Source organism: Oncorhynchus keta, chromosome 15 (assembly GCF_023373465.1).
Source record: "Oncorhynchus keta strain PuntledgeMale-10-30-2019 chromosome 15, Oket_V2, whole genome shotgun sequence".
NCBI classification, from domain to species: Eukaryota; Metazoa; Chordata; class Actinopteri; order Salmoniformes; family Salmonidae; genus Oncorhynchus; species Oncorhynchus keta.
Window position 1 is genome coordinate 5,242,139 of NC_068435.1, and position 27,500 is coordinate 5,269,638.

The 27,500-nt window shown below is 46.3% G+C and overlaps 1 protein-coding gene across 1 annotated transcript in view; it reads right to left on the bottom strand.

The window, feature by feature from the left end:
• Positions 1–26,715, bottom strand: part of LOC118376843 (band 4.1-like protein 3) — a 135,699-nt gene extending 108,984 nt beyond the window's left edge. Inside the window, 5 exon segments of the mRNA XM_052464311.1 lie at positions 1–34; positions 7,863–7,905; positions 9,293–9,397; positions 26,449–26,589; positions 26,674–26,715. The exon segment at positions 1–34 is cut by the window's left edge and continues 42 nt beyond it. Of these exon segments, the coding sequence (XP_052320271.1) occupies positions 1–34; positions 7,863–7,905; positions 9,293–9,397; positions 26,449–26,589; positions 26,674–26,715 (365 nt within the window).
• Positions 26,716–27,500: the final 785 nt, after the last annotated feature.

The following is a 27,500-nucleotide window of genomic DNA, read 5'->3' on the forward strand; positions in this document are numbered from 1 at the left end:
AACTTGACGTTGAAGCCAAAGTTCCAGGGGCCACCTGCAGAACAACAAAGTATAGACTATAGTATAGTGTTCCAGGGGCCACCTGCAGAACAACAAAGTATAGACTATAGTATAGTGTTCCAGGGGCCACCTGCAGAACAACAAAGTATAGACTATAGTATAGTGTTCCAGGGGCCACCTGCAGAACAATAAAGTATAGACTATAGTATAGTGTTCCAGGGGCCACCTGCAGAACAACAAATTATAGACTATAGTATAGTGTTCCAGGGGCCACCTGCAGAACAACAAAGTATAGACTATAGTATAGTGTTCCAGGGGCCACCTGCAGAACAACAAAGTATAGACTATAGTATAGTGTTCCAGGGGCCACCTGCAGAACAACAAATTATAGACTATAGTATAGTGTTCCAGGGGCCACCTGCAGAACAACAAATTATAGACTATAGTATAGTGTTCCAGGGGCCACCTGCAGAACAACAAAGTATAGACTATAGTATAGTGTTCCAGGGGCCACCTGCAGAACAATAAAGTATAGACTATAGTATAGTGTTCCAGGGGCCACCTGCAGAACAACAAAGTATTGACTATAGTATAGTGTTCCAGGGGCCACCTGCAGAACAACAAAGTATAGACTATAGTATAGTGTTCCAGGGGCCACCTGCAGAACAACAAAGTATAGACTATAGTATAGTGTTGTATAGTATAGACTATAGTAGTGTTGTATAGTATAGACTATAGTATAGTATAGTGGTGTATAGTATAGACTATAGTAGTGTTGTATAGGATAGACTATAGTAGTGTTGCAGGGGCCACCTGCAGAACAATAAAGTATAGACTATAGTATAGTATAGTGTTGTATAGTATAGACTATAGTAGTGTTGTATAGACTATAGCAGTGTTGTATAGACTATAGTAGTGTTGTATAGTATATATGATAGTATAGACTATAGTAGTGTTGTATAGTATAGACTACCGTAGTATTGTATAGACTATAGCATAGACTATAGTAGTGTTGTATAGTATAGACTATAGTAGTGTTGTATAGTATAGACTATAGTAGTATTGTATAGACTATAGCATAGACTATAGCAGTGTTGTATAGACTATAGCATAGACTATAGTAGTGTTGTATATACTATAGCATAGACTATAGTAGTGTAGTATAGTATAGACTATAGTATAGTGTTGTATAGTATAGACTATAGTATAGTGGTGTATAGTATATATTATAGTATAGACTATAGTAGTGTTGTATAGTATATATTATAGTATAGACTGTAGTAGTGTTGTATAGTATAGACTAAAGTATAGACTATAGTAGTGTTGTATAGTATATATTATAGTATAGACTATAGTAGTGTTGTATAGTATATATTATAGTATAGACTACAGTAGAGTTGTATAGTATAGACTATAGTAGTGTTGTATAGTATAGACTATAGTAGTGTTGTATAGTATATATTATAGTGTAGACTATAGTAGTGTTGTATCGTATATATTATAGTATAGACTATAGTAGTGTTGTATAGTATAGACTATAGTATAGACTATAGTAGTGTTGTATAGTATATATTATAGTATAGACTATAGTAGTGTTGTATAGTATATATTATAGTATAGACTTTAGTAGTGTTGTATAGTATAGACTATAGTAGAGTTGTATAGTATAGACTATAGTATAGACTATAGTAGTGTTGTATAGTATAGACTATAGTAGTGTTGTATCGTATATATCATAGTATAGACTATAGTATTGACTAGAGTAGTGTTGTATAGTATAGACTATAGTATTGACTAGAGTAGTGTTGTATAGTATATATTATAGTATAGACTATAGTAGTGTTGTATAGTATAGACTATAGTAGTGTTGTATAGTATAGACTAAAGTATAGACTATAGTAGTGTTGTATAGTATAGACTAAAGTATAGACTATAGTAGTGTTGTATAGTATATATTATAGTATAGACTAGTAGTGTTGTATAGTATATATTATAGTATAGACTATAGTAGCGTTGTATAGTATAGACTATAGTAGTGTTGTATAGTATAGACTATAGTAGTGTTGTATAGTATAGACTATAGTAGTGTTGTATAGTATATATTATAGTATAGACTATAGTAGTGTTGTATAGTGTATATTATAGTATAGACTATAGTAGTGTTGTATAGTATATATTATAGTATAGACTATAGTAGTGTTGTACTACTATACTATAATATATACTATACAACTCTACTATAGTCTATACTATAGTATAGAATATAGTAGTGTTGTATAGTATAGACTATAGTAGTGTTGTATAGTATAGACTATAGTAGTGTTGTATAGACTATAGTAGTGTTGTATAGTATATATTATAGTATAGACTATAGTAGTGTTGTATAGTATATATTATAGTATAGTAGTGTTGTATAATATATATTATAGTAGACTATAGTAGTGTTGTATAGTATACATTATAGTATAGACTATAGTAGTGTTGTATAGTGTATATTATAGTATAGACTATAGTAGTGTTGTATAGTGTATATTATAGTATAGACTATAGTAGTGTTGTATAGTATATATTATAGTATAGACTATAGTAGTGTTGTATAGTATACATTATAGTATAGACTATAGTAGTGTTGTATAGTATATATTATAGTATAGACTATAGTAGTGTTGTATAGTATAGACTATAGTAGAGTTGTATAGACTATAGTATAGACTATAGTAGTGGTGTATAGTATAGACTATAGTAGTGTTGTATAGACTATAGTATAGACTATAGTAGTGTTCTATAGTATAGACTATAGTAGTGTTGTATAGTGTATATTATAGAATAGACTATAGTAGTGTTGTATAGTATATATTATAGTATAGACTATAGTAGTGTTGTATAGTATACATTATAGTATAGACTATAGTAGTGTTGTATAGTATATATTATAGTATAGACTATAGTAGTGTTGTATAGTATAGACTATAGTAGAGTTGTATAGACTATAGTATAGACTATAGTAGTGGTGTATAGTATAGTGGTGTATAGTATAGACTATAGCAGTGTTATATAGACTATAGTATAGACTATAGTAGTGTTGTATAGTATAGACTATAGTAGTGTTGTATAGTATAGACTATAGTAGAGTTGTATAGTATAGACTATAGTATAGACTATATTAGTGTTGTATAGTATAGACTATAGTAGTGTTGTATAGTATATATTATAGTATAGACTATAGTAGTGTTGTATAGTATAGACTATAGTATAGACTATAGTATAGACTATAGTAGTGTTGTATAGTATATATTATAGTATAGACTATAGTAGTGTTGTATAGTATAGACTATAGTAGAGTTGTATAGTATAGACTGTCGTATAGGCTATAGTAGTATAGTGTAGTGCAGTATAGTGTAGTGCAGTATAGTGTAGTGCAGTATAGTGTAGTGCAGTATAGTGTAGTGCAGTATAGTGTAGTGCAGTATAGTGTAGTACAGTATAGTGCAGTATAGTGTAGTACAGTGTAGTGTAGTGCAGTGTAGTGTAGTGCAGTATAGTGTAGTACAGTATAGTGTAGTGCAGTATAGTGTAGTGCAGTATAGTGTAGTGAAAAAGTGTAGTGCAGTATAGTGTAGTGCAGTATAGTGTAGTGCAGTATAGTGTAGTGAAACAGTGTGCCTCAGTATAGTGTCGTGCAGTATAGTGTAGTGTAACATAGTGTAGTGCAGTATAGTGTAGTGCAGTGTAACATAGTGTAGTGCAGTATAGTGTAGTGAAACAGTGTGCTGCAGTATAGTGTCGTGCAGTATAGTGTAGTGCAGTATAGTGTAGTGTAACATAGTATCATGCAGCATAGTGTAGTCCAGCATAGTGTAGTGCAGCATAGTGTAGTCCAGTATAGTGTAGTCCAGCATAGTGTAGTCCAGTGTAGTGTAGTACAGCATAGTGTAGTCCAGTATAGTGTAGTATAGTGTAGTCCAGTATAGTGTAGTCCAGCATAGTCTAGTCCAGCATAGTGTAGTCCAGCATAGTGTCGTCCAGCATAGTGTAGTCCAGTATAGTGTAGTCCAGTATAGTGTAGTCCAGCATAGTGTAGTCCAGTATAGTGTAGTCCAGTATAGTGTAGTGCAGCATAGTGTAGTCCAGCATAGTGTAGTCCAGCATAGTGTAGTCCAGTATAGTGTAGTATAGTGTAGTCCAGTATAGTGTAGTCCAGCATAGTGTAGTCCAGTGTAGTGTAGTCCAGTATAGTGTAGTCCAGTATAGTGTAGTATAGTGTAGTCCAGTATAGTGTAGTCCAGCATAGTGTAGTCCAGTATAGTGTAGTCCAGTATAGTGTAGTCCAGCATAGTGTAGTCCAGCATAGTGTAGTCCAGTATAGTCCAGCATAGTGTAGTCCAGTATAGTGTAGTCCAGTATAGTGTAGTATAGTGTAGTCCAGTATAGTGTAGTCCAGCATAGTGTAGTCCAGCATAGTGTAGTCCAGTATAGTGTAGTCCAGTATAGTGTAGTGCAGCATAGTGTAGTACAGCATAGTGTAGTACAGTATAGTGTAGTACAGTATAGTGTAGTACAGTATAGTGTAGTACAGCATAGTGTAGTATAGTGTAGTGCAGGATAGTGTAGTCCAGTATAGTGTAGTCCAGTATAGTGTAGTGCAGCATAGTGTAGTCCAGTATAGTCCAGTATAGTGTAGTGTAGTGTAGTCCAGTATAGTGTAGTGCAGTATAGTGTAGTGCAGCATAGTGTCGTCCAGTATAGTGTAGTCCAGTATAGTGTAGTCCAGCATAGTGTAGTCCAGTATAGTGTAGTATAGTGTAGTCCAGTATAGTGTAGTCCAGTGTAGTATAGTGTAGTGCAGCATAGTGTAGTCCAGTATAGTTTAGTCCAGTATAGTGTATTGTAGTATAGTGTAGTCCAGTGTAGTGTAGTATAGTGTAGTCCAGTATAGTATAGTGTAGTCCAGTATAGTGTAGTCCAGCATAGTGTAGTCCAGCATAGTGTAGTCCAGTATAGTGTAGTCCAGTATAGTATAGTGTAGTCCAGTATAGTGTAGCATAGTGTAGTCCAGTATAGTGTAGTCCAGTATAGTGTAGTCCAGTATAGTGTAGTGTAACATAGTGTAGTCCAGTATAGTGTAGTCCAGTATAGTGTAGTCCAGTATAGTGTAGTCCAGTGTAGTATAGCGTAGTCCAGTATAGTGTAGCATAGTGTAGTCCAGTATAGTGTAGTGTAACATAGTGTAGTCCAGTATAGTGTAGTCCAGTATAGTGTAGTCCAGTATAGTGTAGTGTAACATAGTGTAGTCCAGTATAGTGTAGTCCAGCATAGTGTAGTCCAGTATAGTGTAGTCCAGTATAGTGTAGTCCAGCATAGTGTAGTCCAGTATAGTGTAGTCCAGCATAGTGTAGTCCAGTATAGTGTAGTCCAGTATAGTGTAGTGTAACATAGTATCGTGCAGTATAGTGTAGTCCAGTATAGTGTAGTCCAGCATAGTGTAGTCCAGTATAGTGTAGTTTAACATAGTGTAGTCCAGTATAGTGTAGTCCAGCATAGTGTAGTCCAGCATAGTGTAGTCCAGTATAGTGTAGTCCAGTATAGTGTAACATAGTATCGTGCAGTATAGTGTAGTCCAGTATAGTGTAGTCCAGTATAGTGTAGTCCAGCATAGTGTAGTCCAGTATAGTGTAGTCCAGTATAGTGTAGTGTAACATAGTATCGTGCAGTATAGTGTAGTCCAGTATAGTGTAGTCCAGCATAGTGTAGTCCAGCATAGTGTAGTCCAGTATAGTGTAGTCCAGTATAGTGTAGTCCAGTATAGTGTAGTGTAACATAGTGTAGTCCAGTATAGTGTAGTCCAGTATAGTGTAGTCCAGTATAGTGTAGTCCAGCATAGTGTAGTCCAGTATAGTGTAGTCCAGCATAGTGTAGTCCAGTATAGTGTAGTCCAGCATAGTGTAGTCCAGTATAGTGTAGTCCAGTATAGTGTAGTGTAACATAGTATCGTGCAGTATAGTGTAGTCCAGTATAGTGTAGTCCAGCATAGTGTAGTCCAGTATAGTGTAGTCCAGTATAGTGTAGTCCAGTATAGTGTAGTCCAGTATAGTGTAGTCCAGTATAGTGTAGTCCAGTATAGTGTAGTCCAGTATAGTGTAGTCCAGTATAGTGTAGTCCAGTATAGTGTAGTCCAGTATAGTGTAGTCCAGCATAGTGTAGTCCAGTATAGTGTAGTCCAGTATAGTGTAGTCCAGTATAGTGTAGTCCAGTATAGTGTAGTCCAGCATAGTGTAGTCCAGCATAGTGTAGTCCAGCATAGTGTAGTCCAGTATAGTGTAGTGTAACATAGTGTAGTCCAGTATAGTGTAGTCCAGTATAGTGTAGTCCAGCATAGTGTAGTCCAGCATAGTGTAGTCCAGCATAGTGTAGTCCAGTATAGTGTAGTCCAGCATAGTGTAGTCCAGTATAGTGTAGTCCAGTATAGTGTAGTCCAGCATAGTGTAGTCCAGCATAGTGTAGTCCAGCATAGTGTAGTCCAGTATAGTGTAGTCCAGTATAGTGTAGTCCAGTATAGTGTAGTCCAGTGTATAGTGTAGTCCAGCATAGTGTAGTCAGCATAGTGTAGTCCAGTATAGTGTAGTCCAGCATAGTAGTAGTCCAGTATAGTGTAGTCCAGCATAGTGTAGTCCAGTATAGTGTAGTCCAGTATAGTGTAGTCCAGTATAGTGTAGTCCAGTATAGTGTAGTCCAGCATAGTGTAGTCCAGCATAGTGTAGTCCAGTATAGTGTAGTGTAACATAGTGTAGTCCAGTATAGTGTAGTCCAGTATAGTGTAGTCCAGCATAGTGTAGTCCAGCATAGTGTAGTCCAGTATAGTGTAGTGTAACATAGTGTAGTCCAGTATAGTGTAGTCCAGCATAGTGTAGTCCAGCATCGTGTAGTCCAGCATAGTGTAGTCCAGTATAGTGTAGTCCAGTATAGTGTAGTCCAGCATAGTGTAGTCCAGCATAGTGTAGTCCAGCATAGTGTAGTCCAGTATAGTGTAGTCCAGTATAGTGTAGTCCAGCATAGTGTAGTCCAGCATAGTGTAGTCCAGCATAGTGTAGTCCAGTATAGTGTAGTCCAGTATAGTGTAGTCCAGTATAGTGTAGTCCAGTATAGTGTAGTCCAGCATAGTGTAGTCCAGCATAGTGTAGTCCAGTATAGTGTAGTCCAGTATAGTGTAGTCCAGTATAGTGTAGTCCAGTATAGTGTAGTCCAGTATAGTGTAGTCCAGTATAGTGTAGTCCAGCATAGTGTAGTCCAGCATAGTGTAGTCCAGCATAGTGTAGTCCAGTATAGTGTAGTCCAGTATAGTGTAGTCCAGTATAGTGTAGTCCAGTATAGTGTAGTCCAGTATAGTGTAGTCCAGCATAGTGTAGTCCAGCATAGTGTAGTCCAGTATAGTGTAGTCCAGTATAGTGTAGTCCAGTATAGTGTAGTCCAGTATAGTGTAGTCCAGTATAGTGTAGTCCAGTATAGTGTAGTCCAGTATAGTGTAGTCCAGCATAGTGTAGTCCAGTATAGTGTAGTCCAGTATAGTGTAGTCCAGCATAGTGTAGTCCAGTATAGTGTAGTCCAGTATAGTGTAGTCCAGCATAGTGTAGTCCAGTATAGTGTAGTCCAGTATAGTGTAGTCCAGCATAGTGTAGTCCAGTATAGTGTAGTCCAGTATAGTGTAGTCCAGTATAGTGTAGTCCAGTATAGTGTAGTCCAGCATAGTGTAGTCCAGTATAGTGTAGCCCAGTATAGTGTAGTCCAGTATAGTGTAGTCCAGTATAGTGTAGTCCAGCATAGTGTAGTCCAGTATAGTGTAGCCCTATAAACACACTGCAACTCACTCCTTATCTGCTTCTTCAGTTCCTTGTTCGGGTCAAGCCAGTTCTGGAGAAAGAGGCAAATTAGTAACGATATATATTAATAAAATCAATGAATGACCACGTATCCAGGCATTAACACTTAGACCTCTACGTTACCACTGCCCTGAGAAGGTCCCCTGGGCAAACTGTTATCAGTCTGTCCACACAGAGGGCCAGTATACACAAACATCTCAGAGTAGTTGTGTTAATCTGGGATCCCCCCTTGTCTAAGCAACACTGCCCCACAACCAAGTTTAGGTATTTATAAAAAATAAAAATAAAACGATTTAACCTTTATTTAAACTTGGCAAGTCAGTTAAAGAACAAATTCTTATTTACAATGACGGGCCGACACCGGCCAAACCCGGACGACACTGGGCCAATTGTGCGCCACCTTATGGGATTCCCTATCACGGTAGTTTGTGATACAGTCTGGATTCGAACCAGGGTCTGTAGTGACGCCTCTAGCACTGAGATGCAGTGTCTTAGACCGCTGAACCAGGGTCTGTAGTGACTCCTCTAGCACTGAGATGCAGTGTCTTAGACCTCTGAACCAGGGTCTGTAGTGACGCCTCTAGCACTGAGATGCAGTGTCTTAGACCTCTGAACCAGGGTCTGTAGTGACGCCTCTAGCACTGAGATGCAGTGTCTTAGACCGCTGAACCAGGGTCTGTAGTGACTCCTCTAGCACTGAGATGCAGTGTCTTAGACCTCTGAACCAGGGTCTGTAGTGACGCCTCTAGCACTTAGACCTCTGAACCAGGGTCTGTAGTGACGCCTCTAGCACTGAGATGCAGTGTCTTAGACCGCTGAACCAGGGTCTGTAGTGACTCCTCTAGCACTGAGATGCAGTGTCTTAGACCTCTGAACCAGGGTCTGTAGTGACACCTCTAACACTGAGATGCAGTGTCTTAGACCTCTGAACCAGGATCTGTAGTGACGCCTCTAGCACTGAGATGCAGTGTCTTAGACCTCTGAACCAGGATCTGTAGTGACGCCTCTAGCACTGAGATGCAGTGTCTTAGACCTCTGCTCCACTCGGGAGCACAACATTTATCCTAGCTCAGCACTCCTCCTTCCAAATGCTAAATCGATAAAAAGGGCCCCGGTTATAATACTCTTTCTCTACCTTCTGGTTCTCCACATCACAGTACATGATACCAGACAGACAGACAGACAGACAGACAGACAGACAGACAGACAGACAGACAGACAGACAGACAGACAGACAGACAGACAGACAGGACAAGACAGGACAAGACAGACAGGACAAGACAGACAGGACAAGACAGACAGGACAAGACAGACAGGACAGGACAGACAGGACAGACAGGACAGACAGGACAGACAGCCAGGACAGCCAGACAGGACATACAGACAGACAGACATCTTTGATGAGTCTCTTCCTCTACCTTCTGGTTCTCCACGTCGCGGTACGTGATGCCAAAGTAGTCCGTCTCCAGCAGGTTCAGATGGTCACACACCTTGGCAAACAGCAGCTGGCCTCTGGCTCGTTTCTGGTGACACACACGGAGCAGTTATTGAACAAGGGTCAGAGTTCACACTATAGGAGAGAACAATAGAGGGAGGCTGTTGGGTGATTTCATATTTCATTGTCCACGGTGCACACTAATGTCAGGGTCGGGATCTGAACCCGGGTCCCCCACGGGAGAAAACGTCTTCCATTAGACCACGAGGAAATTCCCCCAGGGCTACCTCATTACGAGACCATGAGCCAGACTCAGGTCCTGCTACACTAGCATATACCTAGGAACGACCAACACATTTCTTCTCTCCAAGTGGTATGCTAATGAGGCAGTGTGACAGCGAGGTCACACCAGATCTAATGCCGTATTCGACGTTCGTCCAGGTCCCCGGGACAATACCGGTCACTAGGGGCAACGGTGATCACTCTTAGCATAGGCTTGCTAGGAAACCACGGGCGTACACTGCGAACTCTGGCTCCGAGGATCGCAGGTTCAATCCCCAGTGCTAGGCTGGCACTTTTCATTGTATTTACCATAAACCTTAACCTTTTGGAATGAATGCCTAAATGTATATTACTGCAGTGGGATAAATCACAGTAGGATTGTTTCTTGGTAGTCTTAAACTAAATCTACTTTGGAATAAAAGTCTACACCTGTACCACGCAAGATATAGAGTATTACATTTTGAGTTAACATCCCAATATTACACTTTATATACATCACAGAAGACTGAAATATAAATATAACAATTTGACAAAGAAACACTGGATTTCTGCATGTTAATTATTTTTCATATATTTTTTAAATAATTATGAAAAATATGAATAACATCCTCCTAGTCTCTAGTGGATAACGGAACCTGTCTCTAGTGGATAACGGAACCAGTCTCTAGTGGAAAACGGAACCCGTCTCTAGTGGATAATGGAACCCGTCTCTAGTGGATAATGGGAGCCGTCTCTAGTGGATAACGGAACAAAACGGAACCCGTCTCTAGTGGATAACGGAACCCGTCTTCTGACATCTCCTCCCTCTCCCTGCTGTTCTGACATCTCCTCCCTCTCCCTGCTGTTCTGACATCTCCTCCTCCTCCTCCTCCCTGCTGTTCTGACATCTCCTCCTCACTGCTGTTCTGACATCTCCTCCTCCTCCCTGCTGTTCTGACATCTCCTCCTCCTCCCTGCTGTTCTGACATCTCCTCCTCCTCCCTGCTGTTCTGACATCTCCTCCCTCTCCCTGCTGTTCTGACATCTCCTCCTCCTCCTCCCTGCTGTTCTGACATCTCCTCCTCCTCCCTGCTGTTCTGACATCTCCTCCCTCTCCCTGCTGTTCTGACATCTCCTCCTCCTCCCTGCTGTTCTGACATCTCCTCCTCACTGCTGTTCTGACATCTCCTCCTCCTGCTCCCTGCTGTTCTGACATCTCCTCCTCCTCCCTGCTGTTCTGACATCTCCTCCTCCTCCTCACTGCTGTTCTGACATCTCCTCCCTCTCCCTGCTGTTCTGACATCTGCTCCTCCTCCCTGCTGTTCTGACATCTCCTCCTCCTCCCTGCTGTTCTGACATCTCCTCCTCCTCCCTGCTGTTCTGACATCTCCTCCTCCTCCCTGCTGTTCTGACATCTCCTCCTCCTCCCTGCTGTTCTGACATCTCCTCATCCTCCCTGCTGTTCTGACATCTCCTCCTCCTCCCTGCTGTTCTGACATCTCCTCCCTCTCCCTGCTGTTCTGACATCTCCTCCCCTCCCTGCTGTTCTGACATCTCCTCCTCCCTGCTGTTCTGACATCTCCTCCTCCTCCCTGCTGTTCTGACATCTCCTCCTCCTGCTCCCTGCTGTTCTGACATCTCCTCATCCTCCCTGCTGTTCTGACATCTCCTCCTCCTCCTCCCTGCTGTTCTGACATCTCCTCCTCTCCCTGCTGTTCTGACATCTCCTCCCCCTCCCTGCTGTTCTGACATCTCCTCCTCCTCCCTGCTGTTCTGACATCTCCTCCTCCTCCCTGCTGTTCTGACATCTCCTCCTCCTCCCTGCTGTTCTGACATCTCCTCCCCCTCCCTGCTGTTCTGACATCTCCTCCTCCTCCTCCCTGCTGTTCTGACATCTCCTCCTCCTCCTCCCTGCTGTTCTGACATCTCCTCCCTCTCCCTGCTGTTCTGACATCTCCTCCTCCTGCTCCCTGCTGTTCTGACATCTCCTCCTCCTCCCTGCTGTTCTGACATCTCCTCCTCCTCCTCCCTGCTGTTCTGACATCTCCTCCTCCTCCTCCCTGCTGTTCTGACATCTCCTCCTCCTCCCTGCTGTTCTGACATCTCCTCCCCTCCCTGCTGTTCTGACATCTCCTCCTCCTCCCTGCTGTTCTGACATCTCCTCCTCCTCCCTGCTGTTCTGACATCTCCTCCCTCTCCCTGCTGTTCTGACATCTCCTCCTCCTCTCCCTGCTGTTCTGACATCTCCTCCTCCTCCCTGCTGTTCTGACATCTCCTCCTCCTCCTCCCTGCTGTTCTGACATCTCCTCCTCCTCCCTGCTGTTCTGACATCTCCTCCTCCTCCTCCCTGCTGTTCTGACATCTCCTCCTCCTCCTCCCTGCTGTTCTGTCATCTCCTCCTCCTCCCTGCTGTTCTGACATCTCCTCCTCCTCCCTGCTGTTCTGACATCTCCTCCCTCTCCCTGCTGTTCTGACATCTCCTCCTCCTCCCTGTCATCTCTCTTCTGCTGTTCTGCCACCTCCTCCTTCTGTGTGTTATCCTCCTCCTCCTCTCTGATTTATCCTCCTCCTCCCTGTGTGTTATCCTCCTCCTCCTCCTCCCTGTGTGTTATCCTCCTCCTCCTCTCTGTGTGTTATCCTCCTCCTCCTCTCTGTGTGTTATCCTCCTCCTCCTCTCTGATTTATCCTCCTCCTCCCTGTGTGTTATCCACCTCCTCTCTGTGTGTTATCCACCTCCTCCTCCTCCCTGTGTGTTATCCACCACCTCCTCCTGCTCTCTGTGTGTTATCCACCTCCTCCTCCTCTCGGTGTGTTATCCACCTCCTCCTCCTCTCTGTGTGTTATCCACCACCTCCTCCTCCTCCCTGTGTGTTATCCACCACCTCCTCCTCCTCTCTGTGTGTTATCCACCTCCTCCTCCTCTCTGTGTGTTATCCACCTCCTCCTCCTCTCTGTGTGTTATCCACCTCCTCCTCCTCCCTGTGTGTTATCCACCTCCTCCTCCTCTCTGTGTGTTATCCACCACCTCCTCCTCCTCTCTGTGTGTTATCCACCACCTCCTCCTCCTCCCTGTGTGTTATCCACCTCCTCCTCCTCTCTGTGTGTTATCCACCTCCTCCTCCTCTCTGTGTGTTATCCACCTCCTCCTCCTCTCTGTGTGTTATCCACCTCCTCCTCTCTGTGTGTTATCCACCTCCTCCTCCTCTCTGTGTGTTATCCACCTCCTCCTCCTCCCTGTGTGTTATCCACCTCCTCCTCCTCCTCCTCCCTGTGTGTTACACACCTCCTCCTCCTCTCTGTGTGTTATCCACCACCTCCTCCTCCTCCCTGTGTGTTATCCACCACCTCCTCCTCTCTGTGTGTTATCCACCTCCTCCTCCTCTCTGTGTGTTATCCACCTCCTCCCTGTGTGTTATCCACCACCTCCTCTCTGTGTATTATCCACCTCCTCCTCCTCTCTGTGTGTTATCCACCACCTCCTCCTCCTCCCTGTGTGTTATCCACCTCCTCCTCCTCCCTGTGTGTTATCCACCTCCTCCTCCTCCTCTCTGTGTTATCCCCCTCCTCCTCCTCTTTGTGTGTTATCCACCTCCTCCTCCTCTCTGTGTGTTATCCACCTCCTCTCTGTGTGTTATCCACCACCTCCTCCTCCTCCCTGTGTGTTATCCACCTCCTCCTCCTCCCTGTGTGTTATCCTCCTCCTCCTCCTCCCTGTGTGTTATCCTCCTCCTCTCTGTGTGTTATCCTCCTCCTCTCTGTGTGTTATCCTCCTCCTCCTCCTCTCTGTGTGTTATCCTCCTCCTCCTCTCTGTGTGTGTTATCCTCCTCCTCCTCTCTGTGTGTTATCCTCCTCCTCCTCTCTGTGTGTTATCCTCCTCCTCCTCTCTGTGTGGTATCCTCCTCCTCCTCTCTGTGTGTTATCCACCTCCTCTCTGTGTGTTATCCACCTCCTCTCTGTGTGTTATCCACCACCTCCTCCTCCTCTCTGTGTGTTATCCACCTCCTCCCTGTGTGTTATCCTCCTCTCTGTGTGTTATCCACCTCCTCCTCCTCCCTGTGTGTTATCCACCTCCTCCTCCTCTCTGTGTGTTATCCACCACCTCCTCCTCCTCTCTGTGTGTTATCCACCACCTCCTCCTCCTCCCTGTGTGTTATCACACCTCCTCCTCCTCTCTGTGTGTTATCCACCACCTCCTCCTCCTCTGTGTGTTATCCACCACCTCCTCCTCTCTCTGTGTGTTATCCACCTCCTCCTCCTCTCTGTGTGTTATCCACCTCCTCCTCCTCTCTGTGTGTTATCCACCTCCTCCTCCTCTGTGTGTTATCCACCTCCTCCTCCTCCTCCTCCCTGTGTGTTACACACCTCCTCCTCCTCTCTGTGTTATCCACCACCTCCTCCTCCTCCCTGTGTGTTATCCACCACCTCCTCCTCTCTGTGTGTTATCCACCTCCTCCTCCTCTCTGTGTGTTATCCACCTCCTCCCTGTGTGTTATCCACCACCTCCTCTCTGTGTATTATCCACCTCCTCCTCCTCTCTGTGTGTTATCCACCCCCCTCCTCCTCCCTGTGTGTTATCCTCCTCCTCCCTGTGTGTTATCCACCTCCTCCTCCTCCTCTCTGTGTGTTATCCACCTCCTCCTCCTCTTTGTGTGTTATCCACCTCCTCCTCCTCGCTGTGTGTTATCCACCTCCTCCTCCTCTCTGTGTGTTATCCACCACCTCCTCCTCCTCCCTGTGTGTTATCCACCTCCTCCTCCTCCCTGTGTGTTATCCTCCTCCTCCTCCTCCCTGTGTGTTATCCTCCTCCTCTCTGTGTGTTATCCTCCTCCTCTCTGTGTGTTATCCTCCTCCTCCTCCTCTCTGTGTTATCCTCCTCCTCCTCTCTGTGTGTTATCCTCCTCCTCCCTCTGTGTGTTATCCTCCTCCTCCTCTCTGTGTTATATCCTCCTCCTCTCTGTGTGTTATCCTCCTCCTCCTCTCTGTGTGTTATCCTCCTCCTCTCTGTGTATCCTCCTCCTCCTCTCTGTGTGTTATCCACCTCCTCCTCTCTGTGTGTTATCCACCTCCTCTCTGTGTGTTATCCACCACCTCCTCCTCCTCTCTGTGTGTTATCCACCTCCTCCTCCTCCCTGTGTGTTATCCTCCTCTCTGTGTGTTATCCACCTCCTCCTCCTCCTGTGTGTTATCCTCCTCTCTGTGTGTTATCCACCTCCTCCTCCTCCTGTGTGTTATCCTCCTCTCTGTGTGTTATCCTCCTCCTCCTCCTCCCTGTGTGTTATCCTCCTCTCTGTGTGTTATCCACCTCCTCCTCTCTGTGTGTTATCCTCCTCTCTGTGTGTTATCCTCCTCCCTGTGTGTTATCCTCCTCTCTGTGTGTTATCCTCCTCCTCCTCCCTGTGTGTTATCCTCCTCTCTGTGTTATCCTCCTCCTCCCTGTGTGTTATCCACCTCCTCTCTGTGTGTTATCCACCTCCTCCTCTCTGTGTTTTATCCTCCTCATCTGTGTGTTATCAACCTCCTCTCTCTGTGTGTTATCCTCCTCCTCTCTGTGTGTTATCCTCCTCCTCCTCCTCTCTCTGTGTTATCCTCCTCCTCCTCTCTGTGTGTTATCCACCTCCTCCTCTCTGTGTGTTATCCTCCTCCTCTCTGTGTGTTATCCACCTCCTCCTCTGTGTGTTATCCTCCTCCTCTCTGTGTGTTATCCTCCTCCTCTCTCTGTGTGTTATCCTCCTCCTCTCTGTGTGTTATCCTCCTCCTCCTCTCTCTGTGTTATCCTCCTCCTCCTCTCTGTGTGTTATCCTCCTCCTCCTCCTCTCTGTGTGTTATCCCTCCTCCTCCTCTCTCTGTGTTATCCTCCTCCTCCTCTCTGTGTGTTATCCTCCTCCTCCTCCTCTCTCTGTGTTATCCTCCTCCTCCTCTGTGTGTTATCCACCTCCTCCTCTCTGTGTGTTATCCTCCTCCTCCTCTGTGTGTTATCCTCCTCCTCCTCCTCTGTGTGTTATCCTCCTCCTCCTCTCTGTATGTTATCCTCCTCCTCCTCTCTCTGTGTTATCCTCCTCTCTGTGTGTTATCCTCCTCCTCCTCCTCTATGTGTGCTATCCTCCTCCTCCTCTCTGCGTGTTATCCTCCTCCTCCTCCTCCTCTCTCTGTGTGTTATCCTCCTCTCTGTGTGTTATCCTCCTCTCTGTGTGTTATCCTCCTCCTCCTCTATGTGTGTTATCCTCCTCCTCCTCCTCTCTGCGTGTTATCCTCCTCCTCCCTGTGTGTTATCCTCCTCCTCTCTGTGTGTATCCTCCTCCTCCTCCTCTCTGTGTGTTATCCTCCTCCTCTCTGTGTGTTATCCTCCTCCTCTGTGTGTTATCCTCCTCCTCCTCATCTGCGTGTTATCCTCCTCCTCCTCCTCCTCCTCTCTGTGTGTTATCCTCCTCCTCCTCTCTGTGTGTTATCCTCCTCCTCCTCTCTGTGTGTTATCCTCCTCCTCCTCTCTGTGTGTTATCCTCCTCCTCCTCTCTGTGTGTTATCCTCCTCCTCCTCTCTGTGTGTTATCCTCCTCCTCTCTGTGTGTTATCCTCCTCCTCCTCTCTGTGTTATCCTCCTCCTCCTCTCTGTGTGTTATCCTCCTCCTCTCTGTGTGTTATCCTCCTCCTCCTCTCTGATTTATCCTCCTCCTCCTCTCTGTGTGTTATCCTCCTCCTCCTCTCTGTGTGTTATCCTCCTCCTCCTCTCTGTGTGTTATCCTCCTCCTCCTCCTCTCTGTGTGTTATCCTCCTCCTCTCTGTGTGTTATCCTCCTCTCTGTGTGTTATCCTCCTCCTCTCTGTGTGTTATCCTCCTCCTCCTCTCTGTGTGTTATCCTCCTCCTCCTCTCTGTGTGTTATCCTCCTCCTCCTCCTCTCTGTGTGTTATCCTCCTGTGTACAGTTATCCTCCTCCTCACACCAGCACAGACTGATGTGTGTTATCCTCCTCCTCTCTGTGTGTTATCCTCCTCAGACAGTCCAGTCACACCTCTCTGTGTTTTATGATGTCACCTCCTCCTCCTCCTCTCTGTGTGTTATCCACCCAATCCTCCTCCTCTCTGTGTGTTATCCTCCTCCTCCACAGACTGTGTGTTATCCTCCTCCTCTCTGTGTGTTATCCACCTCCTCTCTGTGTGTTATACATCCTGTCACACCCAATGTGTTATCCACCTCCTCTCTGTGTGTTATCCTCCTCCTCAGACTGTCCTCTCTGTGTGATGTTATCCTCCTCCCAGCACTCCACCTCTGTGTCACACCCAATCAGACAGTCACACCAACACAGACTGATATCACACTCCAATCCTCCTCCTCTCTGTGTGTTATCCTCCTCCTCCTCTCTGTGTGTTATCCACCTCCTCCTCCTCTCTGTGTGTTATCCAACTCCTCTCTGTGTGTTATCCACCTCCTCTCTGTGTGTTATCCTCCCTCCTCTCTGACAGTTATCCTCCTCCTCCTCTCTGTGTGTTATCCTCCTCCTCCTCTCCCTCTGTGACAGTCACACCAGCACAGACTGATATCCTACCCAATCAGACAGTCACACCAGTCAGACTCACATCCAGCTGTGATGTCACCCCTCAGACCATCCACCTGATATCCTCCTCCAATCAGACTCAGACTGATGTTATCCTCACACCAGCACAGACTGATATCCTCCTCCTCTCAGACTCACACCAGCACAGACTGATGTCACACCCAATCAGACACAGACTCCTCAGACTCACAGCTCAGACAGTCACACCAGCACTCTGTGTGTTATCCAGACTGATGTCACACCCTCAGACAGTCACACCAGCACAGACTGTTATCCTCCTCACACCAGCACAGACTGTGTCACACCCAATCAGACAGTCACACCAGCACAGACTCACCCAATCCACACCAACAGACTGATGTCACACCCAATCAGACAGTCACACCAGCACAGACTCACCCAATCAGACAGTCACACCAGCACAGACTGATGTCACACCCAATCTGTGATGTCACACCCAATCAGACAGTCACACCAGCCTCAATCAGACAGTCACACCAGCACAGACTCCAATCTCTGTCACACCAACACAGACTGATTATCAATCAGACAGTCCAATCTCACACCAGCACTGTGTGTCACACCCAATCCTCACACCAGCACAGACTCACACCCAATCAGACAGTTCACAGCAGGCTGTCACACCCAATAGCTGTCAGTCACAGACTGATGTCACACCCAATCAGACAGTCACACCAGCACAGACTGATGTCACACCCAATCTGAGTCACCTGGGGATATAGTCACACCAGCACAGGTCACACCCAATCAGACAGTCACACCAGCACAGACTGATGTCACACCAATCAGCACACCAACACAGACTGATGTCACACCCAATCCCTCAGACCAGCACAGACCCCACCAATCAGACAGTCACACAGAGCCCCAATGGCATAACTCTGCACCTCACAGACTGCCCAATCAGACAGTCACACCAGCACAGACTGACACCAGCACAGTTCACATCTGACAGGTCACACCAGCACAGACTGATGTCACACCCAATGATTCTCAAGCCTACCCAACAGACTGATGTCACACCCAATCAGACAGTCACAGACAGACTGATGTCACAAATCAGACAGTCACACCAGCACAGACTGATGTCAACCCAATCAGACAGTCACACCAACACAGACGATATCACACAATCAGACAGCACCAGCACAGACAGTCACACCCAATCAGACAGTCACACCAGCACAGACTGATATCACACCCAATCAGACAGTCACACCCAATCAGACAGTCACACCAGCACAGACTGATGTCACACCCAATCAGACAGTCACACCAGCACAGACTGATATCACACCCAATCAGACAGTCACAGACTGATGTCACACCCAACAGACAGTCACACCAGCACAGACTGATCACACCCAATCAGACAGTCACACCCAGACACAGACTGATGTCACACCCAATCAGACAGTCACACCAGCACAGACTGATGTCACACCCAATCAGACAGTCACACCAGCACAGACTGATGTCACCCAATCAGACAGTCACACAGACTGATGTCACACCCAATCAGACAGTCACACCAGCACAGACTGATGTCACACCCAATCAGACAGTCACACCAGCACAGACTGATGTCACACCCAATCAGACAGTCACACCAGCACAGACTGATGTCACACCCAATCAGACAGTCACACCAGCACAGACTGATGTCACACCCAATCAGACAGTCACACCAGCACAGACTGATGTCACACCCAATCAGACAGTCACACCAGCACAGACTGATATCACACCCAATCAGACAGTCACACCAGCACAGACTGATGTCACACCCAATCAGACAGTCACACCCAATCAGACAGTCACACCAGCACAGACTGATATCACACCCAATCAGACAGTCACACCAGCACAGACTGATGTCACACCCAATCAGACAGTCACACCAACACAGACTGATATCACACCCAATCAGACAGTCACACCAGCACAGACTGATGTCACACCCAATCAGACAGTCACACCAGCACACACAGACTGAGACCAATGATGTCACACCACACAGACTGATATCACACCAATCAGACAGACAGCACAGAGTCACACCCAATCAGACAGTCACACCAGCACAGACTGATATCACACCCAATCAGACAGACCAGTCACACAGACAGTCACACACAGACTGAGACTGATAGTCACACCCAATCAGACAGTCACACCAGCACAGACTGATGTCACACCCAGAATCACCAACAGACAGTCACACCAGCACAGACTGATGTCACACCCAATCAGACAGTCACACCAGCACAGACTGATGTCACACCCAATCAGACAGTCACACCAGCACAGACTGATGTCACACCCAATCAGACAGTCACACCAGCACAGACTGATGTCACACCCAATCAGACAGTCACACCAGCACAGACTGATGTCACACCCAATCAGACAGTCACACCAGCACAGACTGATGTCACACCAATCACAGTCATCAGACAGTCACACAATCAGACAGTCACACAATCAGCACAGACTGATGTCACACCCAATCAGACAGTCACACCAGCACAGACTGATGTCACACCCAATCAGACAGTCACACCAACACAGACTGATATCACACCCAATCAGACAGTCACACCAGCACAGACTGATGTCACACCCAATCAGACAGTCACACCAGTCACACCAACACAGACTGATGTCACACCCAATCAGACAGTCACACCAGCACAGACTGATGTCACACCCAATCAGACAGTCACACCAACACAGACTGATGTCACACCCAATCAGACAGTCACACCAGCACAGACTGATGTCAGCACACCCAATCAGACAGTCACACCAGCACAGACTGATCAGACAGTCACACACAGACAATCAGACAGTCACACCAGCACAGACTGATGTCACACCCAATCAGACAGTCACACCAGCACAGACTGATGTCACACCCAATCAGACAGACAGTCACACCAGCACAGACTGATGTCACACCCAATCAGACAGTCACCAGCACAGACAGACTGAGTCACACCAGCACAGACTGATGTCACACCCAATCAGACAGTCACACCCAATCAGACAGTCACACCAACACAGACTGAGTCACACCCAATCAGACAGTCACACCCAATCAGACAGTCACACCAGCACAGACCAATCAGACAGTCACACCAACACAGACTGATGTCACACCCAATCAGACAGTCACACCAGCACAGACTGATGTCACACCCAATCAGACAGTCACACCAGCACAGACTGATGTCACACCCAATCAGACAGTCACACCAATCACAGACAATCAGACAGTCACACCAACACAGACTGTGTCACACCCAATCAGACACCAGCACAGACTGATGTCACACACCAATCAGACAGTCACAGCACCAGCATCAGACTGATGTCACACCCAATCAGACAGTCACACCAGCACAGACTGACTATCACCCAATCAGACAGTCACACCCAATCAGACAGTCACACCAACACAGACTGATATCACCCAATCAGACAGTCACACCAACACAGACTGATGTCACACCCAATCAGACAGTCACACCAACACAGACTGATGTCACACCCAATCAGACAGTCACACCAGCACAGACTGATGTCACACCCAATCAGACAGTCCACCAGCCCCAGACTGATGTGACCCAATCAGACAGTCACCCAGCACCCCTGATTCACACCCAATGTGACAGTCACACCAGCACTGTCCCCCTGACTATGACCCAATCAGACAGTCCGCCCGGCCCCCACCCAATCTGACAGTCACTATGCACAGACTGTATTCACACCCAATCAGACCAGACTGATATCACACCCTCACACCAGCCCCCAGTCACACCCAATCTAGACAGTCACACCAGCACAGACTGATATCACACCCAATCAGACAGTCACACCAATGAGACTTGGGTCACAGGATCAACAGTCAAACCCAATCAGACAGTCACACCAACACAGACTAAGGTGTCACACCCAATCAGACAGATAAACAGCACAGACTGATATCACACTTAATCAGACAGTCAACCCACAGACTGATATCTCCTTAACAGACAACAACAAAACTGCAGCCCCAATCAGAGGGTAAACAGATTTTTGATTTTAAAGGTCGAGCAGTCACACCAGCACAGATGATTCACACCCAATCAGACAGTGAAGGAAGATCACAGACTGATTTTTCACACCCAATGAGGGAGAGAGAGTCACACCAGTGAAAGAGACTGAAAGTCACAGTGAAAGAGACAGTGAGAGACAGTGAGAGACAGTGAGAGAGCACAGAGATGTCAGACAGAGAGACAGACAGTGCACAGACTGATGGGGTAAAACAATCATGACATTATAAAACAGATGTACACAAATCAGACAGTGCACCAGTTAAAGATTGGAAATCACACACATTTCTTCACACAACACAGACTGGGGTTAGACAGGGATGCAGCTTAAGCCCCACCCCTTCAGACAGTCATCAACACAGACTGATGTCGGGCACAGACAGTCAAAGTCTGCAGCACCCGGCCTCACCCCTGCTAGAATCCAAGTCAAATGTCTGCTGTTTGCTGATGATCTGGTGCTTCTGTCACCAACCAGGAGGGCCTACAGCAGCACCTAGATCTTATGCCACAGATTCTGTCAGACCTGGGCCCTGTCAGTAAATCTCAGTAAGACCAAAATAATGGTGTTCCAAAAAGGTCGAGTCACCAGGACCACAAATACAAATTCCATCTCGACACTGTTGCCCTAGAGCACACAAAAAACTATACATACCTTGGCCTAAACATCAGCGCCACAGGTAACTTCACAAACTGTGAACGATCTGAGAGACAAGGCAAGATTCTGCATTCTATGCCATCAAAAGAAACATAAATTTCAACATACCAATTAGGATTTGGCTAAAAATACTTGAATCAGTCATAGAGTCCCATTGCCCTTTATGGTTGTGAGGTCTGGGGTCCGCTCACCAACCAAGACTTCACAAAATGGGACAAACACCAAATTGAGACTCTGCACGCAGAATTCTGCAAAAATATCCTCCGTGTACAACGTAAAACACCAAATAATGCATGCAGAGCAGAATTAGGCCGATACCCACTAATTATCAAAATCCAGAAAAGAGCCATTAAACTAAACCACCTAAAAGAAAACGATTCACAAACCTTCCATAACAAAGAGACAAACAGAGATGAACCTGGAGAAGAGTCCCACACTTAACTGGTCCTGGGGCTCTGTTAACAACAACACAAACACTGCACAGAGCCCCAGGACAACAGCACAATTAGACCCAACCAAATCATGAGAAAACAAAAAAAGATAATTACTTAACACATTGGAAAGAATTAACAAAAAACAGAGCAAACTGAATGCTATTTTTACACAGAGTGAGCGAGTGCAGAAGACCTGACCACTGTGTGAAAAACAGGAGAGACAGTGAGACTATGTACAGACAGTGAGCATAGCCTTGCTATTGAGAAGAGCCGTGAGAGGCAGACATGGAGAGAGAGAGACAGGCTATGTGCTCACTGCCCACAAAATGAGAGTGGAACACTGAGCTGCAGAACTCCTGCCCAATGAGAGACCATAGAGAGAGACAGATTTCCCCAGATCAGACAGATCCACAAAGAACAGAGAAAACAAATCCAATTTTGAAAAACTCCCATATCTACTGGGTGAAATACCACAGTGTGACATCACAGCAGCAAGATTTGTGACCTGTTGCCACGAGAAAAGACAGACCAGTGAAGAACAAACACCATTGTAAATACAACCCATATTTATGCTTATTTATTTTATCTTGTGTCCTTTAATTATTTGTACATTGTGTATGTGTGAGACAGACAGAGACAGACAGAGATATGAGACAGACAGAGACAGATGTATATATATGTATGACATATAGAGACAGACAGAGAGGATATGACATTTGTAATGTCAGACAGAAACTGTGAGTATGTGTAATGTTTACAGTTAATTTTGTTGTTTTTCACTTTATATATTCACTTTGTATGTTGTCAGACACTTGCAGACAGAGCAGATGTGAGACAGACAGAGACAGACAGATAAAGACAGACAGAATTGAATTGAATTGAATTGAATTGAGAGACAGACAGAGAGAGAGACAGAGAGACAGAGACAGAGACAGAGAGAGAGAGAGACAGAGAGAGAGAGAGACAGTGAGAGAGAGAGAGACAGTGAGAGAGAGAGAGACAGTGAGAGAGAGAGAGACAGTGAGAGAGAGAGAGACAGTGAGAGAGAGAGAGACAGTGAGAGAGAGAGAGACAGTGAGAGAGAGAGAGACAGTGAGAGAGAGAGAGACAGTGAGAGAGAGAGAGACAGTGAGAGAGAGAGAGACAGTGAGAGAGAGAGAGACAGTGAGAGAGAGAGAGACAGTGAGAGACAGAGAGAGACAGAGAGAGACAGAGAGAGTGACAGTGGGAGAGAGAGTGAGAGAGTGACAGTGGGAGAGAGAGTGACAGTGACAGTGAGAGAGTGACAGTGAGAGAGAGAGAGAGAGACCGTGAGATGTGTGGTATGTTGCTGGCTTTAACCAGCCTGTAACCAGCTGGCCTGTGTGGTATGTCGCTGGCTTTAACCAGCCTGTAACCAGCTGTCCTGTGTGGTATGTTGCTGGCTTTAACCAGCCTGTAACCAGCTGGCCTGTGTGGTATGTTGCTGGCTTTAACCAGCCTGTAACCAGCTGGCCTGTGTGATATGTTGCTGGCTTTAACCAGCCTGTAACCAGCTGGCCTGTGTGATATGTTGCTGGCTTTAACCAGCCTGTAACCAGCTGGCCTGTGTGATATGTTGCTGGCTTTAACCAGCCTGTAAACAGCTGGCCTGTGTGGTATGTTGCTGGCTTTAACCAGCCTGTAAACAGCTGGCCTGTGTGATATGTTGCTGGCTTTAACCAACTGGCCTGTGTGATGTGCTGGGGTGGACAGTGGCCATGTCTCCTCCTGCTGCGGACTCCATGTTTATCTGGTCTGTCTGTGTGTTCATGTACAGTCATATAGCCTGTGTCAGTGTGTAGCTGTAGTTTAACCTTGACATGTTTACAGTAGCTGTCCTCATAGCTGCCTGTTCCAAGGGGCTGGAGGAGGGAGGAGGGAAGGGTGGAGGGAGTGGCTGATGGAGGGAGGGATGGAGGGAGGGGTAGAGGAGGGAGGGGCTGATGGAGGAAGGAGGGAGGGAGGGGGTGGAGTGGAGGAGGGAGGGAAGGAGGGAGGAGTGGAGGAGGGAGAGAAGGAGGAGTGGAGTGGAGGAGGGAAGGGTGGAGGAGGGAGGGGTGGAGGGAGGGAGGGGTGGAGGAAGGAGGGAGGGGAGGAGGAGGGGTGGAGGGAGGAGGGGTGGAGGGAGGAGGGGAGGTGACGAGTGAGGAGGGGGCTGGTGGAGGGTAGAGGGAGGGAGAAGGACTGAAGGAGAGAGGGGGGATACTATAAATCTGTTAACAGACGAGGCAACCCAGGGAGATCCCTCTGGAGGCTCTCTCCCCTCCTCACAGTTCTCTCAAGCAGGGGAGGCCCATACACCAATACATGACCCCGCCACAGACCACACCCCAGGGGGTCATATAAACAGCTCTCAATCATTCTCCTCGTGTTCTGATTATGACGTCATGATGTAGAATGTATCACAGTGTAAAACGTGGAAGCAGCTGGTCTCTTTGTGTGGAAGGCTGAGCTCCTGAAGTCGTCCCTCTCTCTCCTTCCCACAACATCCAATAACTGTTCTGTGTGGGCGCGTGCATTTACCTCATACATCTGCCAATCAATGACTGTATCAGTCCAGGTATAACTCAATATAAATGACTATCAGAATAACTCAATATGAAGCAAGAAACCAAATTGTATTAATTCCAAAAATGTAAAAATGACCCCAACAGTTAGTGCAATCTACCCCCCCCAACGACCCCCAAATGAGCTCATACACCAAATCCCTGTATGCCTACACCCGTCCAGATGAGACGTTGTTCAGAAGTGCTGGATGTCCACAGCGGGAGGGTAAATTAGGATGGGGAGTTACTCACACAGAAAACAGTGAGAAGGACACTGATCCTCTTAAACCCCAAACCGTTCCTAAACCCCTCTACACAACCACACAAAACATCTCCTGTTCCAAAGCCCCCACCCCCCCCAAACATAGGGATAATCTCCACCCCCCCCCCTCCCCCCTAACGGGGCTCTATCCTCTATCTGTTTGTTTGGGTGGAAGGAACGTTGAGTCCTTGGCATGTTGAAGCTTCTCCCCGCTTGTCTACACAACTCTACGACTAAATACATCTGACAAAACTGGAAGCTAAGTTGCTGTTACTTTATGCCATGTGAGATGATATAGTTTCTCTGGATATTTGATGGCAGGAAAGTACATTTTATCTGTCTAATTTGAGAGAGAGAGAGATCAAATCTGAAAAGAGCTATTAGACTTTCGTCCAATCGCATCCACCCTGGACGGACGGGAGATAGCAGCAACCTCCTCCCCTCCTCCTCTTCCTCTTCCTCATCCCCCCTGTACTCACATCCACCCTGGACGGACGGGAGATAACAGCAACCTCCTCCCCTCCTCCTCCTCTTCCTCATCCCCCCTGTACTCACATCCACCCTGGACGGACGGCAGATAGCAGCAACCTCCTCCCCTCCTCCTCCTCCATCCCCCCTGTACTCACATCCACCCTGGACGGACGGGAGATAGCAGCAACCTCCTCCTCTTCCTCATCCCCCCTGTACTCACATCCACCCTGGACGGACGGCAGATAACAGCAACCTCCTCCCCTCCTCCTCCTCTTCCTCATCCCCCCTGTACTCACATCCACCCTGGACGGACGGCAGATAGCAGCAACCTCCTCCCCTCCTCCTCCTCCTCCTCTTCCTCATCCCCCTGTACTCACATCCACCCTGGACGGACGGCAGATAACAGCAACCTCCTCCCCTCCCTCCTCCTCTTCCTCATCCCCCTGTACTCACATCCACCCTGGACGGACGGCAGATAACAGCAACCTCCCTCTCCTCCTCCTCTTCCTCACCCCCCTGTACTCACATCCACCCTGGACGGACGGCAGATAACAGCAACCTCCTCCTCCTCCTCCTCTTCCTCATCCCCCTGTACTCACATCCACCCTGGACGGACGGCAGATAACAGCAACCTCCTCCCCTCCTCCTCCTCTTCCTCATCCCCCCTGTACTCACATCCACCCTGGACGGACGGCAGATAACAGCAACCTCCTCTCCTCCTCCTCTTCCTCACCCCCCCTGTACTCACATCCACCCTGGACGGACGGCAGATAACAGCAACCTCCTCTCCTCCTCCTCTTCCTCACCCCCCCTGTACTCACGTCCACCGTCATGGTGTAGTCGGAGCCATCTAGAAGGGTGATTTTACACTGCATGTTCTTCAGCTTCCTGACTCCCCTCAGTGGAGACTTGATTGACAGGCGACTGGTTGACGACCTGGTTGACGACAGGTCCTCCTCAAACTAGAGAAAGGAAACACAGACAGGGTTTAGCGATTGAGGCTTCATTAGGAGCCAGTTGTCTACAATTTTCGTCATTGAGCAAACGCTCTTATCCAGAATGTATCCATTAGTCATTAGTGCATCCATCTTAAAGTAGCAAGGTGAGCAAGTGTCTGTTAAGTACGTGTTGTTGGTATGTCAATGACAGATAAGAAACAGAATGACAGTGTTTTAGTCATTAAATAGGCAGAGAAAAATACTCCACTACGACAATGTTTGATCAGTACCATCCCCAAAAACAACTTTCCTGACTTTTCTTGTTCTCGCAAGAAAATCTAATTTTCCACCGCACTTCCGACTCACAATTTGTTTCACCGTAAAACAAATTGACAACAGAATTTCAGCATGCTTATAGGGAAGGACATTCAACAAGCACAGCACTTACACAAATGACTGATGATTGGCTGAGAGAAATGTATGATTAAAAAGATTGTGGGGGCTGTTTTGTTAGACTTCAGTGCAGCTTTTGACATTATCGATCGTAGTCTGCTGGTGTAAAAATGTATGTGTGTTACACCCTCTGATATAATGTGAATAAAGAGTTACCTTGTCTAACAGAACACAGAGGGTGTTCTTTAATGGAAGCCTCTTCAACATAATCCAGGTAGAATCAGGCATTCCCCAGGACAGCTGTCTAGGCCCCTAACTTTTTTCAATCTTTACAAATGACATGCCACTGGCTTTGAGAAAAGCCCATGTGTCTATGTATGGAGATGACTCAACACTATACATGTCAGCTACAACAGTGACTGAAATGACTGTTAAGTGTTGCAAAGTGCTGCAGTTCGTTTCAGAGTGGGTGGCATAGAATAAGTTCATCCTAAATATTTCTAAAACTAAACACATTGTATTTGGGACAAATCATTCACATC